General features: G+C 44.1%; 1 protein-coding gene across 4 annotated transcripts in view; it reads right to left on the bottom strand.

Moving 5' to 3' along the window:
* Positions 1 to 13,061, bottom strand: part of CCDC85C (coiled-coil domain containing 85C) — a 170,588-nt gene that overhangs the window by 22,069 nt on the left and 135,458 nt on the right. For all 4 annotated transcript variants that reach the window (XM_081864260.1, XM_081864259.1, XM_081864258.1 and 1 more), the window contains one exon: positions 5,043 to 5,147. In XM_081864260.1, the coding sequence (XP_081720386.1) occupies positions 5,043 to 5,147 (105 nt within the window). The remainder of the gene's footprint in view (positions 1 to 5,042; positions 5,148 to 13,061) is intronic.

The following is a 13,061-nucleotide window of genomic DNA, read 5'->3' as shown; positions in this document are numbered from 1 at the left end:
ACATTTAAAGCAATGGCTTACAAGTTAAATGAGGCTGCATTTTAAATTGTATTTTAACCCGTATTTTAAATTGCCCCCCCCCATTATGTTTTTATTGTAATTTTACTGATGTTAGCTGCCCTGAGCCCGGCTCTGGCTGGGGAGGGTGGGGTATAAATAAATATCTATTATTTAATATTATTATTATTTTAAAATGCGCTAAATGCATAAACACATAAAATCTTCGGGGAAAACTACCATAGAAAATTGGCCCAGAGTTACCCGTGGATCTGAGTAAATAATATTTTGTGCAGGGACAGCCCAATATATTTGGGTTCCGGGGAGTGAGGGGAGAGGCCTTGTCGTCTCTCTTTCTTCTTGCAGCGACAGTAAATTAAGTAGCTGAATTGAATAGCGGACATTTTGATCTCTTTCACCAGTAGGGCTGCTCCTTCTCCTCAGGAGCAATTCAGCAGCAAATGCCCAAAGCAACTGTCTTTCCAAGTTGCATTCCACAGAAGGCAGCGTTATAAAATCACAGAATTGTAGAGTTGGAAGGGACCAGTAGGGTTATATAGTCTAACCCCCTGAAACGCAGGAAACTTTTGCCCGACATGAGGCTCGAACCCACAACCCTGAGATTAAGAATCTCACACTTTACTGACTGAGCTACCTCGCAGGTGCCTTAAGGCTGTCCAAGTTGCATTCCGCATAAGAGTAACAGAGTAAGAGTTTGGATTTGATATCCCGCCTTTCACTCCCCTTCAGGAGTCTCAAAGCAGCTGACATTCTCCTTTCCCTTCCTCCCCCACAACAAACACTCTGTGAGGTGAGTGGGGCTGAGAGACCTCAAAGAAGTGTGACTGGCCCAAGGTCACCCAGCAGCTGCATGTGGAGGAGCGGGGAAGTGAACCCAGTTCCCCAGATTACGAGACTACTGCTCTTAACCACTACACCACACTGGCTTGTAAGGCCGTCCTAAGGGGAGCATATTCCACATGGGCACATCTGCTGAGCAACATCTCAGGCAGAGGATGGGGGACCTTTTCTCAGCCCTACAGGACTGTAAGATCACTTTCAATTCTGGAACCGGGCTCAGAACGCTTTTAATTCTTAGTGTATGTCTTTTGGACCGGGCTCTGGTTGTTAGCTTCCTTGCTATATGACAGAATGAAGAAAGAGCAGGATGATTATTTAGCAACTGAGTGGCCATTTGTTTATGCCTGATTATTTATTGGGATGGCACTGCTGAGACCTGGCAACAAGAGAATTCAAAGACGGAAGTTCCATTGTTTATTTACTTATTTGCAGAAGTAGTTTTTGATCCAACATATCCCCTTACAAAAAAAGAAGAAAAAGAATTAAGAGGCTTGTGAGCAGATCCACAGCGTAATGAGTAGTTTTGTGTCCTACAGCATCCTGTTTGCAAGGATTGGACACCCACCCGCTACTTTCCTGATGGTGTGAGAGGCTCATTTGTATGGTAATGCTTTCAATTTGCTTTTTCAGTTCTGCAAGAAAAATGGTCCCCTCCCATAGCCTTTTAAAGACTGATCATTTCCCCTCTCCAGGAGTTTCATTATCTCTTATGATTTGGAGAATGGCTTCCTTAAAATGACTTTATTACGTGCACCAGCAGAGGCCTATATATCATGCTAGCTCCCTAAGACTACAAAGGAGATATGAGCTCTTGCAAGACTGTGAGTCGAGGCTGATCTCAACTATTTTATTAGGTTACCTATTTTCTTCTTATATATCACCTGTCATTGAAAGGCAACCTCAGATATACTTGAGTGAGGAAGTGTCATATGGTTTTATCTTGTTAAGGAGTAAGGCTGGAGCTATGGGGTAATATTGTTAGCAAAGACACTTGAATAATGCAGATGGGAGTCGAGGGAAAAAAAGGAACCTGATAACACTTTAACGGAACTAACGGAACTAAAGCAGAGTATACTTTGAAGAGAAAGTAACAGAGAATCCCCCCCCCTTTTCTTAGTTCAAACTTTGTAAACAGCTGGAAGAAATTCAATCAACCATACAGAGGAAAATCTCCCTCAGCACTGCAGAGCCAATCAGAGCTTGTGTTGGCTCAATGAGCATGCAGCCACTCTGCCTGTTTGTTAAGCACAACCCACTCACCCTCCTTGGCTAGTTGACTTTAACACTAGCAGAATTAACCCTTAAATTGCACAGTAAGAGATCTTGCTGTTGTGCTTCCAACAAATATCAAGACATCCAGCTTCCAAACAGAGAAGAGCACTTTGCCAAGTAGAACAAGCATTTCCTCAGTAGGAAAAATGCTGGGGTAGATATTAACCATGCTCAGGGCCCAGTTGCACAACCATCAGAATCACGTGGAAAAGATTTATCTGGCTTGTGCCATTTTAAACAGTGCTTGGTATGCATATTTGAATGTTGATCAAATATCGGGATCTACCAGCATGAGAACAGGGGATCTTTGGCTTTCTATACAGCTGCCCTTTTGGGTTAACTATCAGAACAGTTAACTTTTGGGTTAACTATCAGAACAGTTTGGTGGCACCATGCCAGAAGTGACTTGCCCAGCAAGGTAGAGCTGCAACAATTTAAGAAGGATGTTGGCAAGCTGGAATATGTGCAGAGGAGGGCAACCAAGATGATAAAGGGTCTGGAAACCAAGACTTAAGAGAAACGGTTGAAGGAGCTGGGTATGTTTAGCCTGGAAAAGAGGAGACTGAGAGAAGATATGATAGCCATCTTCAGATATTCCAAGGGCTGTCACATGGTGGATGGAGCAAGCTTGTTTTCTCCTGCTCCGCGAACCAATGGGTTCAAGTTACAAGAAAGGAGATTCCCACCAAACATCAGGAAAAACTTTCTGACAGTAAGAGCTGTTCAACAGTGGAACAATCTCTCTCGGGTGGTGGTGGACTCTCCTTCCTTGGAGGTTTTTAAGCAGAGGTTGGATGGCCATCTGTCATGGATGCCTGAGATTCCTGCATGGCAGTGGGTTGGACTAGATGACCCTCGGGGTCCCTACAATTCTATGATTCTATCTCCCATCAACAGAATCACAGCTTTTGGAGTCCAGCCTCTACTTTATGGCTATATGCTTTTTTAACGTTACGTGAGCCAAGGTAAAAATGAGCAAGCAGAGAGGGCAATTGTAATTATAGTTATTTTTGTTATTTGTATGGAGCAGGGAGGGTTATGTTAATTGCTTTCTAACTTACCTGTTACGAAAACTCAACACAACATTCAGGAAAGGAAGGGAGGGAGGGAAGGAAAGGGAAAACTCAGGGAACTAGACTTACAGACTAAGCACAGTTCACGCATGTCTGAGGAGTTTGAGATTCAGAACAAGATACTTCTTCCCTGTAAAGGCCACATCATGTATAAGCCAAACCTCTGAGTCACCTGCAACCTAGCATTCTGATTGGCTAGATCAGCCTTCCCTGACCTGGTGACCTCCAGGCATTTTGGACTCCCATCCCATCAGCCCCAGTTTACTCCTTAAAACTGAAAAGGTCTTAAGTTGCAAAACTTCTTCAGTTTCAAAACGTTCCAGCCGTGACAGATAAGCAGCGCTCATGTTCTTGCCTTCTAATCATTTCTTAGATCACGTGAAACCACTCTGTTGACGGGAAGCCCCTGGGAAGTTTCACAGTTAGCACTTCTTATCCACCCATTTACCAGCAACTCTGTGGAAACGGTCCAAAAGTCCTTGGTAAATATTTGGGAGAGGAACATTTTGAAGCGCTTTTGTGTAGGCCATCCATTACATTGTGTCCAGTAGTTCCTGGGAGTCATGGGAAATAAAAGGGAGGTGTCCAGGATAGAACAACGAAAATGTTTTGCTCTGGAAAAGGGTTCTCTGGGAGGAAGCAAAGGAAGTCATGGAATCATACAAATGGGTCACCTATTCTAACCACCTGCAAAATCTTGAGTCACATGAGCTTATTGACCATGCATTGCCAGTCCAAACAAAAATAACCGAGGGCGCAAGGAAAAGTCCTTACGGGAAAGGGTATTTTCTTTTACACAGGGTCAACCTTTTTTATCTTACGCATGAAATACATGTGCGTACACACAAACCCACCAGGTGTCACTGGTTGTCAGCTGAGGGTCAAACTACACGTTACACTTAATGCACTGTGTGCTGCAACGACACTTGTTTCTCTTAAATTAATTACAGCTCTGCAGGGTAGCACTGCTGATTTTTGTGACTGATTTATTCACCTAGCTATTATTAAGCTGATTTGCAGCCCGGGGTTCCCAAACCGCGGTGTGTGAGCTCCATTTTAGCAGTCTGCAGCATGCCTGTGGAGCTGCAGTTGAGAAGACGGGCGCCGGCATTAAATATTCATACCAATTTTTAATTGTATTTTTATGGCTTCTTTTATTCCTTACATTGCTCTCTATCGTATTACAATCTGAATTCCACGCAATGCAATAAAATACAATATATAAGGAATAAGAGAAGCGGTTAGAAACGCAATTAAAAACCGTGCGGCACCCAGCATGGCGCATCACAATTGCTACAAGAGGCAGAAAAATCGTTAAGAGCCTCAGCTATCAGCTTCGTTGGATGTTTGTGAGTTCTAGTGCTATGAGAGAAGGAGAAAAAAAAAAACTTTTCTCTATCCACAATTGCATAATTTTAAACACTTCTATCATGTGAGTGTCAGAGACAGTATGGGAAGTGAGTGAAGTGATCTTGAGCTCCCATTCTGCTTGCAGGTTTTCCCACAGGCTTTTGGTTGGCCATTGTGAGACAGGATGATGGCCAAGGTGGGTCACTGGCCTGATCCAGCAGGGCTTGTCTTATGTTCTTATTCATAGCCAGCACTGGTTTCTCACGACTCCCATGAAAACAGAACAAGAGGACACAGAGTGTACACATGCCACAATCAAACACTTGGTTTTGATTCCTGCTTTCCAGTGTTTGCAGAATGATGGAATCAATTCAGCCCGCCTGCCAGATGTTTGCATTCATGGGTCAGGCTCCCGTCTCCCTCGCTCCCCTAATTTACGATTGCCATCAGCGTAATTACACGAGGTAGATAGCGATGCGTGCATCTTACATTCTGCATGGCGTCCTGATACTGCGGCAGTGATGACAGCTGCGACTCGGAATGGTACGGGGATAACCCTTTCCTCAGAGTCCTCAGATCCCCAGAGCTTGATTGCTGCAAGAGAGAGAGAGAGAAAAGGATTTCTATTTAATTCAAAGTAAGACAACGAGACTTTATTCTACTTTCGATTCCTTATTTGGTTCCTACCCTCGCCTCTCCAGCTCATCTGGCTCAATTGTAGGCACCACACGACAAGAAAAATCTAGTTTAAAGGCATGCTGTTGGAAAGGATATTGAATATTGCTTGGATCCAAACTGCCGGTTTGGGGTAGAGGCTGGATTACTTCCCCGTCCCAGTTCAGCTAGCTTCCCCGCTGCAAAAGCAGGGATGAGGGAAAACCCTCAAATGGGCTGAACCGAAGGTGATGTGGGGGTGGGCCTGAGCAGGCCGGAGGCCACATTCATATCATTCCATTTAAAACACGGTGATGCCACCTTGAACTGTCATGGCTTCCCTCAAAGGGAGCTATAGTTTGTTGACGGTGCTGAGAGTTGTCAGGAGGCCCCTATTCCCCTCACAGAGCTACCATTCCCCAAGTTCCCTGTGAAGAGGGGTTCAATGTTAAACCACTCTGGGAACTATAGTTCCATGAAGTTCCTATGTTATGATTTGGGAACGATATAAAGTGCCGTATTTTCCGCTCTATAAGACGCACTTTCCCCCCTCCAAAAATTAAGGGGAAATGGGTGTGCTTCTTATGGAGCGAATGCAGGCTCCATGGCTTCAGCGAAAGCAGCGCGAAGCCTCCAAAGCGCAGTGGGAGAGCTCCTGCCGTGCTCCAGAGGCTTCGCGTTGCAAGACTCTCCTGGCTTCAGGGATAGCCACCTGAAGCCAGGAGAGCAAGAGGGATGTCTGCGCAGCGCCCCTTCAGCAAAGCGAAAGGAGAAATGGAAGGGGCTCCATTTCTCCTGCCGCTTCAATGAAGGGGCACTGCACAGAGAGGGAGAGATTTTTTTTCTTGTTCTCCCCCTCTAAAACTAGGTGCGTCCTATGGTCGGGTGCATCCTATAGAGCGAAAAATATGGTATATAAAAGTATGTGTGTCTTTATGGCATCCTCTTCAATAAAACAATAAACAATTGAGGGAATTCAATTGTGAGGACTATGTTTCTGAAAGCCTGCATTTGTGTCCTTATTTTATGACTATCACGCAATTAAAAGTAAGTGTTTTTTAAATACTGACTTATCATTCACTGACTCTCATGCAATTTTACTGGTGAGATGGGGGGTTTGGGGGGTAAGGGCATGACACACACACACACACACACACACACACACACACATGAAAGAGACTAAATGAATATGCTACATATCAGACAAACAGATTGGGTACAATGTTGGTTCCCTACAGACCATGGTTTGCAAATAAGGAACGAACTCTGGGAACGTGTCCTCTCTCCCAATCCTTCGTCCCACGTGGATTCCCCTCTACTCTCCACTGTGGGCCTTAACCATTGAAGAATAATGACAATTAATAATAATAATAATAATAATAATAATAATAATAATAATAATGTTTTATTTGTACCCCACCCTCTCCGGCCAGAGCATTATGTAACCAGGTTCTCCATTAGCCAAAGTTTACAAACCCAGGTCGCTTCTAACTTTGGTCAAGATGGCAGCCCTGCAGTCTAGTGAATCATTTTGGAAAATGTGTTGCTGCAGCAGGGCTGAAGCTAAGCAGCTGCAAACCTGAAAGACTGGCATTTGCATATAATAAATAAACATTTATTTACGGGAAAAGATGGAAACCCCATTTAGCATCAGCACAAATGTAACTTGTGCTTGAGGCTACGAAGGAAGTGGGAAAGTGTGCATTCCCAACAAGCAGTGGGCTGTTTGCTCATCTGCGAGATGTCTGTGGTTTGCTGAACAAGCCATGGTTAGAACAAACCATGGCTTGCTGCTATGTTTGAACACAGGCACTGTGTCCCTACCCAACAAGAAGGATCCTTGGAAGCTGATAATGTATGGTACCCCCCCCCCCATGCTAGCCCTGGCTTTGCAAAACTCATTTTCTTGGGTTAGATAACTTACTTTGAAAAGGCTGATAAAAACCATTTTTTAAGGAACAAATGTCCTGTATTTATACTTTCGCTTTCTTTGAGCAACCTTCGACTGCATCCAACTGCCTGTTTGTATGCTTAATTTTTTTAAAAACTGACATTTTTTGAGATAAAATACAAGAATCAAACTAGTCTACAGAACAAGAATATTAAAAAAAAAACAAATGGGGGAGAAGAGAGAAAAAATACCTGTGAGGCCCTTTACCATATTTATATCAAATCTATCATGTCATTTATCCACATACAGAGAGGTAGACTCAACCTGGGAGCCTACTTCTTCGCCCAGTCTCTAACCCTGGGAGACACTTTCAACCCTGCCTTTCATACAACAGGGGCTCCCCTCTTCCGAGTGTCCCCTTCCTGTTTGTGTCGTCCTCAGTCCAAGGTAAAGCACTTCTTTATCCCCCGCACCTACCCACCCCAAAGCTTTTGAAAAATGTTTCCAATATATAAAAAAGTATTGAAAAACTAGAGAAAACAAGAGAAAGAGAAAAGAGAATGTAACCATGGCATATTCCCCGCTTGTCCCTGCTACCAGGTATGGTTCCAGTACTCAGTCCCTGTATATTTGTGTGCATGCATGTATATAAATCTATATGCCATTTAAGTGTCAGAATGTTGGAAACCAGACAATCAACAAAATATAAATGCTTCGGATTTATCAAATATACACTCTTGGATGGAAACAATACAATTTTATTAGCATGAACTGTGTTCATTAACTTTTTCGGTTTTCAAAGGCCATCCAGTAGTGGATTGTTCTCCGTTCTGAGGCTACAAAAACATGACCTTTCCAGTTTCTCTATGCTCCATTAAAGCTTTTGAGTTGCGTCTGGTGCTGCAATGATATTTTTCCAGTTCGAAAGAACTGGAAGGAGGAGGGGCCATTGCGGCAACAAAATTTGATGGAAGGCCACAAAAACAAGCTTAGCTGTGCATCCAATAAGAATCCAGGTGTTTTGAGGGTTTGACTGCAACCAACATCATCTACGTCAAGTAGTTTTCTGCCCACTGATATGCCAAGATCTTAAAAGCCAGCAGTGTGTCGGAGGCCATTGGAACCCACGGATTAACACATACGGAGGATCCCATATGTGAAATTTGTCATGGGGGAACCAACTCATGAATCCATCATGACATGAGTTTGCAACATGCAAGCGGAAGGCTCTCTTTCTTGTCCTGACCCCAGTCTGCATTTTCCCCTTCCGAAAATGCACTTCAGAGTCCAGCCATCTGAGGCAAGAGGCTCATAATGATTTTGAAGTGTCAGGAAATGGTACACAATCATTTGAGCTGTGTGAGAGATTGCATAGGCCCTTGCATATCTGCTGTCAGGCACAGCGGTAACGAAGCTAAACAGCACAGCGGGGAGTTGCGTTCCTCAATTGATCGCCCCATTTGGTTTCAAGGCAGAAGTAAAGCAACACTTTACAGAAGTAAAGCAACAGAATCCCAGAAACCACATCACAAAAACAGCTGACCAGGGTTTGGAAGAGGTACAAGTCTCTCCTTACACTGTTCCAGCCCTATCTCACCCCTTTTGAGGAACTTACATTTGCTTAAGTTCCACTGGCTGGGCCACAGGTGAGCTGGCAGAGCCCAGCTTACACCAGTGTAGGCCTGGCTGAGCTCTGGCTCACCTGGAAAAGCCCAAGATAACTCTGAACTCTCTCATCCTGGTGTATCTTGGGTTCAAATTTCATTGCAAACCTACATTTCCTATGGCTCCTTCACTGTCTCCCTTCTGGTCACTGTTCCAGTCTCTCATCTAAGCACACCTTACAGGGACTTGGCAGGGGAGAAATTGAATAATGTCATGCACACTGTCCTGAACTCCTTGAAGGGAAAGCTGGGGTACACATGTGACTAACACATTTTTGTCAGAGAGGCAAAGAGTGATGCTCAACTGACCCCAGGATGAGCCTTCTCAGTTTTGGGAAGCTTGAATACCTGCCCATCCCACTGGGCAGCAGGTAGGATTTTACAGTGGTACCTCTAGTTACGTACTTAATTCGTTCTGGAGGTCTGTTCTCAACCTGAAACTGTTCTTAACCTGAGACACCACGTTAGCTAATGGGGCCTCCCACTGCTGCCGCGCGATTTCTGTTCTCATCCTGAAGCAAAGTTCTTAACCCGAGGTACTATTTAGCAGAGTCTGTAAGCTGAAGCGTATGTAACCTGAAGCGTATGTAACCCAAGGTACCACTGTATTACACACCAGGTAGGGATGTACAGCAAAAGGATTATTATTATTATTATTATTATTTATTACTTATACCCTGCCCATCTGGCCGGGCCTCCCCAGCCACTCTGGGGGGCTCCCAACAGAATATCAAAAACACGATAAAACATTAAAAACGTCCCTAAACAGGGCTGCCTTCAGATGTCTTCTGAAAGTCAGATAGTTGTTTATTTCCTTGACATCTGATAGGAGGGTGTTCCACAGGGTGGGTGCCACTACCGAGAAGGCCCTCTGCCTGGTTCTACCCACAGCACTGCAAACAAATTTTAAGTAGGGTCCTGTGTAGTATGGAGTGCTCCTGTTCAGGGCTCCAAGCAGGTAGGCAGTTATTCCCTATTAAAAGATGCTCCATTCCATCCCCACTCGACTTTCTCAGAGAGTTTTCCCCAGCAGACACGCAACATTATGTACTCACTGAGCATTCTCAGTTCGTAGTCCTCTTAGGGATATTTTGGGTTTGGGAATGTGGGTGGTTATTGCTGTTGCCCGCTTAGGATTTTCTCCCTAAAGGGTTGCTTGTTTGTTCTTCTACATACTGAACCTGTTGTTGCCTCCTGTTGTGCTTTGATGGGACCATTTTGGCTACATCCGATTCTAAGAAGAGCCTTGTTGAATCAGGCCAAAGGCCAATATAGACCACCATCCCTTTTCTCACAACCAGGTGCCTATAGTAAGCCAGCAAACACGACCAGTGTGCAACAATGCTCTCCCCCAGTTTGCGATTCTCAGCTATACAAAGACAGGCACTCCGAAAATGAGTTCACTATCCACGCAGGATAGATAAGATACCTAAACTGATAGTGCAATGTCAGCTGACTGCCACTTTACCAATGGTCCCATCCATCTTGGCAAGATGTGAAAATAAAGGAATTAAATAAAATGAGAAGGACACTCAAAACCTCACATATTGCTCACTGATATAAAAAGGGAGGGGTTTTATTATTATTAAAGTACTATGGCTAATCAAAGCATTAACAGTCTCTAAGAGAGCCAGTGTGGTGTAGTGGTTAAGAGCGGTAGTCTCGTAATCTGGGGAACCGGGTTCGCGTCTCCGCTCCTCCACATGCAGCTGCTGGGTGACCTTGGGCTAGTCACACTTCTTTGAAGTCTCTCAGCCCCACTCACCTCACAGAGTGTATGTTGTGGGGGAGGAAGGGAAAGGAGAATGTTAGCCGCTTTGAGACTCCTTAAAGGGAGTGAAAGGCGGGATATCAAATCCAAACTCTTCTTCTTCTAAGTCTATTCACGCCTATTTGTGCTTCCAGCAAGCTTTGGCTGTGTTTTCTAGCCTGCTCTCAGCTACTGCCTTATCAGCTTCTCTGTCAACGTCAGGAAGAACCGAAGTCTGCATCTGCTGGCTCTCCCCTGTCTGACTAACATCTAAGCCTCTCTGTTCCTGACTGCTTGCTGCAGTTGGCTGCAAACCTTCACTTGGAGCTGGCTCATTCCTGACACCCATCCTAGTTATAGACACAAGAGCTCCCATGGGGTAAAAAGGCTCATTTCATTCCATGGGGTAGAGCATCACAACTACCCTTGAGGGATACAGCTGTGGGGAAAGCACTGTAGAGAATCCGCTTTGTGTGCAAAATGTCCCAAGTTCAATTCTTAGCATCTCCAGGTAGCAACAGGAAAATCTCCCTTGTCTAAAATCCTGGGGTCTTACTGCCAGTCAGTGTTGACAACACTGACCCACAAGGACCAATCGTCTGACTTGGTGTAAGGTGGCTCCCTATGTCCTTACTGAATGCCATGCTCCAGCTCTCAAAGTTTTCTTGCAAATGTCTCTTTTTGTTCTGGAAAAAAAAATCCTTTTTCTTCATTGCAATATAGCCCCATTAGCGATAATTCTAAACAGCTCGGCTGGTTTGGTTCGTTTCGGAAACTGCAAATTCAATTTGAGACCAGCTAAATCAGGTCTTTGCAACCCCACAGGGTCACATCATTAATACCGCCACTGTGCACATTTCATGAACAATATGTTTCACTTTTCAACCAAATCTAATAAGATATTACAACAGCCATAAGAGGGATAAAGCATTTTAATTACCCCTGTAAAATCCTCCTTGCGTGCTCCTCAGATGCTTATAAACACTTACCCATTGAGGCAGGCTTCGTTACCAAGTTTAAAAAGATTACAGAGGAAAAGAAAAACCCAAATTGCTCATTAACGGGACTAGGACGAATAACACGTCAAGAGAAGACAGCGTAATTCCACTTAAACCCCTTTTTTAAGGAAAAAAAAGAGAAAATCATTGTGTGCGCCTCGACAGTTTGTTCACAAATAAAGAAGAGCTACTGTTATTATCCTCCCTACTTTTCATTAGCAGAGATTACTCTTAAATCCAGTGTTGCAAACAATTATTTAAAGGTGTGGGGTCACCCAGTACTGATGCTCCCTAATCCCTTCCCATATTAAGTACTTTAATGAGGGATGTAAAAATCTAGGCGCCCTGTCACCAGCGGTGCTTAAAAAGAGCTGGGCCAAGACAAAGGACAAGATGGCACCCACACAACCCTCTAGCCCATGTAAAGGACCAGCAGCTGAATCTTCATCAACAGGACTACGTCCTCTTCTGCACTTGAAACCAACAGGCCCCAGATCAGGACCACACACGCAAAGATGTCTGGCCTCAACTGTGTCTGGAAATGCCCTCCTCTGGTCTTGAGGGGTCTTCCACCTCACCCAGGTATCTGAAAGACCAACTCCTTTCCTACAGACTCTCTCAAGTTTTAAGACTGACAAACAGGGGTTCTTGGTAATTCCTCCAGTGGATTTGGGGATGTGGGGGCTGGTCCAGGAGAAGGCATTTCCTGTGGCAGCTCCTAGGTGCTAGAATTCCCTCCCCAGAGAGGTGTGCTTCCTCCATATGCAGAAGACACACCACTTTGATACCTGAAGTATATCTTTTCAGGACTCACGCAGTTCCTACCCTTCAGGACATTTTCCAGATACATGTAAGACAGGCATGTTCTCCATGACCTCAGCAGCACCTATTGAAGTCTTCTCTTTTCCAACAAACTTTTAAAGTGGAGTTTGTTATCCCACTCTGTATGAGTACTGGATTTAAAATCAGTTTGTTTGTTTTCCCCATAAAATTTAGACACCGCTTGACTGTAAACAACAACAACACCTCAAAGCGGTTTACAAAAAGAAAAAACTGAGAGAAAAATCGCAACCATAATTTTAAAACATACACAAGTTTAAAAAACCCCACACAGATTAAAATTACCTCAACTTTCTAAGCATCAGGGTAGGCTTCTATACAGTGGTAACTTGGGTCAGGAACTTAATTTGCTCTGGAGGTCCGTTCTTAACCTGAAACTGTTCTTAACCTGAGGTACCACTTTAACTAATGGGGCCTCCTGCTGCTGCCACGCTGCCACCACACGATTTCTGTTCTCAACCTGAAGCAAAGTACTTAACCTGAGGTTAGCAGAGTCTGTAACCTGAAGCGTCTGTAACCCACGGTACCACTCTATATGAATTTGTGTGTGTGTGTGTGTGTGTGTCTTTATGGTTGATGCTTTTGTTGTTAAATCGCATCACAAGAAGTGATTCATGAATGGTATGAGCTAAATGAATAAAAAAGTTATTTTAAAAAAACCTGAAGGGTTTCAACCAGTATCTGATACATCTGACAGTTTGAATTTGAAGG

The sequence above is a fragment of the Podarcis erhardii genome (genome assembly GCF_964252035.2).
Source record: "Podarcis erhardii genome assembly, chromosome: 1".
Taxonomy (NCBI): domain Eukaryota; kingdom Metazoa; phylum Chordata; class Lepidosauria; order Squamata; family Lacertidae; genus Podarcis; species Podarcis erhardii.
The sequence above is the reverse complement of the archived record's forward strand: the minus strand, read 5'-3'. Positions and strand labels throughout refer to the sequence as shown.